The sequence below is a fragment of the Eimeria necatrix genome, genomic scaffold (genome assembly GCF_000499385.1).
Source record: "Eimeria necatrix Houghton genomic scaffold, Enh_scaff177, whole genome shotgun sequence".
NCBI classification, from domain to species: Eukaryota; Apicomplexa; class Conoidasida; order Eucoccidiorida; family Eimeriidae; genus Eimeria; species Eimeria necatrix.
In genome coordinates, this window is record NW_013655046.1 from 57107 (window position 1) to 60740 (window position 3634).

General features: G+C 51.5%; 1 protein-coding gene across 1 annotated transcript; it reads left to right on the plus strand.

The window, feature by feature from the left end:
• On the plus strand, window positions 1-594 carry ENH_00022180 (hypothetical protein, conserved; the record flags this gene model as incomplete). The annotated part of the gene is made up of 1 exon (XM_013584599.1): window positions 1-594. The coding sequence occupies one exon, from the start codon at window positions 1-3 to the stop codon at window positions 592-594; it is 594 nt and encodes a 197-aa protein (XP_013440053.1).
• Window positions 595-3634: the final 3040 nt, after the last annotated feature.

Sequence of the window (3634 nt, forward strand, 5' to 3'; positions counted from 1 at the left end):
ATGGAAAACCAGGCAGCACCCTCTGCGTCAGTTGACGCAAATGCCTTGAAAATAGTCCTAGATGCGCTGAAAAATGCAAGCTTCGCAGTGGAAGCCCCTGCAGGCACTTCCTGCGAAGGATTGTGGGGGTTAGTGTCTGGTGATTCGCTGGCTAGTTCCTACTTCTTGAGGTCCCTCTCTATTTCCCTTGGAATTGAGCTGCCTAGTTCGCTGCTTCAGTCCACCAAAATCGAGGAAGTCGTGGAGAAGATCACTGAGCTCGCAGCGGGTGCCGACGCAGATCTGCACAGTAAAGCTCAGCTGCATGCGATCCATTTGCACCAACAGTCCCCTCGTGTAGCAATTATAAGCGCTTCATGCAGGTTGCCTGGGGGAATCGAAACGCTTGGTGACCTGTGGTCAGACATCCTTGTGTCGGGGAGAGATGCGATCACTGAGATTCCCAAATCGCGCTGGGATGCAGATTTGCTTTATGATCCAGAGGGAGGTGAAGGAACAATCTATGTGAAAGAAGGAGGATTTATTGAGGATGCAGATGCGTTTGACAACCGCTTTTTTGAAATCCCTGACCATGAAGTAAGTCTCTGTGCGTGACACATTGCAACGGGCGACGATCTAACCACCCTGTATCGCTGACGTTATCTGAGAACCGTATTTTCTTCAGGCTGCCCAAATGGACCCACAACAACGTCTTCTTTTGCAATCAGCATTCGAGGCCAGGGCCCCCTTGATGAAGGGCCGAGTCAGCCCAACGGATGAGACAGGGGTCTTCATTGGGTGTTCATGCGCCGACTGGTAAGTTCAGCAGCATTCCCTGGGAAGCAATGCTTTGGAAAAGCATGCCTGTATAATACAGAATGAAACTTTTTGGATGGCTCTCGAAGATGCCGTTTGGTCAGCGAGCTGCTGGCTGCGCTGTAGACCACACGGCTGTCCCTTTTGACGATGCGGATTCGTTCTGTCTTCCTTGCACTTGCTCAGGTTTCTCGTACATGCAAAACTTCATGGAAGGGAAGGCCCTTCGTGTTTCATTGCAGACCTTCAGCACGCAATGCTTGCCAATCGTATTTCGTATTGTATGAACCTTGAGGGGGCTTCGATGACAATTGACACAGCCACGTCTTCGGGTATCGTTGCATTTTGCACTGCTGTGAGTCATATCGAATCTGGAAGAATGATATGCGCTCTTGCTGGCTCATCTCAATTGATCATTGCTCCGGAGGTCACAGTAGCTTTGTGCAATCTGGGAATGCTCTCGCGAAAAGGCCGCTGCCGCCCTTTTGACGAGGCTTCCGATGGTTTCATTAGATCCGAGGGAGTCGTGGTTTTTTCGCTGGTCAGGGAAGATTATGTCGCGGACTATGTTGACACTTCGCTTGTGAGACCACTCGCATATGTCCGTGGGCATGCAATTGTTCACAGTGGGAGGGCTTTTTCCACCACAGCACCCAGCGAAAGTGCTGAGCGCCGCGTCATGGAAGGAGCTCTAACCAAGGCAAGCATGTCTGCCGAAGATATCGACTACATCGAAGCCCACGGTACTGGAACGAGGATGGGCGACGCAGTGGAACTTCAAAGCCTCGCGGCTGTCTTTGGAGATTCTCACGAATCCGAAAGGCCTCTCCTTGTGGGTTCGATCAAAGGAAACATCGGACATTGCGAAGGCGCATCAGGTGGTGCAGGAATTTGCAAGGCTATTCTTGTGCTCATCAACCGCTGTGTTCCAGGTACCCTTCACTTCAATCGCCTCAGCAGCTTAGTAGATAGAGTTCCGCGATACTTTTCCATCCCTCGAGCACCAACCAAATTTTCTGTGCCTGAACGGCCGCTTGTCGTGGGTATTAGCTCATTTGGAGTTGGTGGCTGCAACGGGCACGTTATTTTAGAAGGCCCACCAACAGGCCAGCACGACTTTAGGACACAGCTGAATGACAAGTGTTACTGGAAGAAAAGCCGCTTTCCCTGGTCGCACCTAATTAGCGTGCCAGCAGGCAGTAGCAACGGGGTGTCTCCTGTCGAGCTCATAACTCCGGAGGGCTGCATTGCAACACCTTCTTCGTCCTTCTGCGGCACAAACTTCAGCGTTGCCGCGTCATCTGTCGACCAGGATGCTGGCCGTAGTGGTTCTGTAGTGTTCACTGACATACCCATTCTAGGACCTGGGAGTGGGATAAGCAGCACGAGGGCCAAAGACGCCCTTCATGACAACTCATTGAGCCTGGCGAGTGGCTGCGATGGAATAATGCAAGCGGAACAAGCAGATCTCGGCGCTGTTTCGTCAAGCTTTGAAGATGTGGACGTGCTCCCTGACTGCGGCTCACGATCTCAAGGAATTTCCCCGGTTCCTGAAGTAGACAATGTTTCACAGCAATCCCTAATACCGCCAGCACCGTCCATATCTCGTGAACAGATCAGGGCAGCAGTTCACGAAGCCCTGAAAGTAGCTCTGGATCGCGATGAACCTTTGCAAGAGAACACGCCATTTGTGGAAGCAGGAGTTGACTCGATGGCATCTATTGGAGTTAGGGAGAGCCTTTCAAAAAAGCTACATATGCAGCTTCCGGCAACCATTTTATATGACCATCCATGCATTGCTCAGCTCGTTCCGTACCTTCAAGAAATCTCATCTGCAGCGCATGAAACGGATTTGAACCACAAGATGCTACCTAGATTTGGGCGTGGTTCTGAGGCAAGCGCGGTTGCAGTCACTGGATTAGCTTTCAGGCTTCCACCAGGGGCTCAGTCCGAGGCAGATCTTTGGGGTGCTCTTGAAGGCGGTCATGACTGCATTAAACACATCCCTCTTACACGTTTCGATCCTTGGAAGTACAAGGACACTTCTTCAGGCTCATCAAATAAGCTTTACGTCAATGATGCTGGAACATATCCTTATATGGCCTTATTCGATAACGCACTTTTCAATATATCTATCGCCGAGGCTCAGCTAATGGATCCTCATCAACGCGTTTTGCTTGAAGTTTGCCATGAGGCAGTTTCAAGCGCTACACAGCGACAAAACCAACTGGATGTAGCTATTGTCGTAGGCTGCTGCAACAATGACTGGGTGCGTGAGGCGTGCACCTCGACGCAGGAGGCGAAGAGCTTGAGTGGGACTGGTGGAGCTGCATCCATAGTTTCAAACCGGCTATCTTATGTGTTCAATCTACACGGACCAAGCATGACTATTGATACTGCTTGCTCTTCTTCCCTTGTAGCACTGGATGTGGCAAAGCAGTTTCTCAACGACAACAGGTGCAGCTCAGCGATTGCAGCAGGAGTTCATGTCCTGATCAACCACTACGTCTTCGAACAGTACTGTAAAGCGCACATGCTCAGCATTGATGGAAGATGCAAAACCTTCGACGCGTCGGCCAACGGATACGTCCGCAGTGAGGGATGTGGTGCACTATTAGTGAAGGCTCTACCGCGTCACTCCACAGACCCAGGGGCTGTCTACGCCTGGATTCGGGGTGCTGCCAATAACCACGTAGGCAGAAGCGCAAGTCTCACTGCGCCCAATGGCCCTGCTCAACAAGCAGTCATTCGAGCGGCTCTCCACGATGCCCAAGTGAAGTCGCCTGCAGATGTGTCGGTGTTGGAGGCACATGGTACTGGGACGTCTCTGGGAGATCCT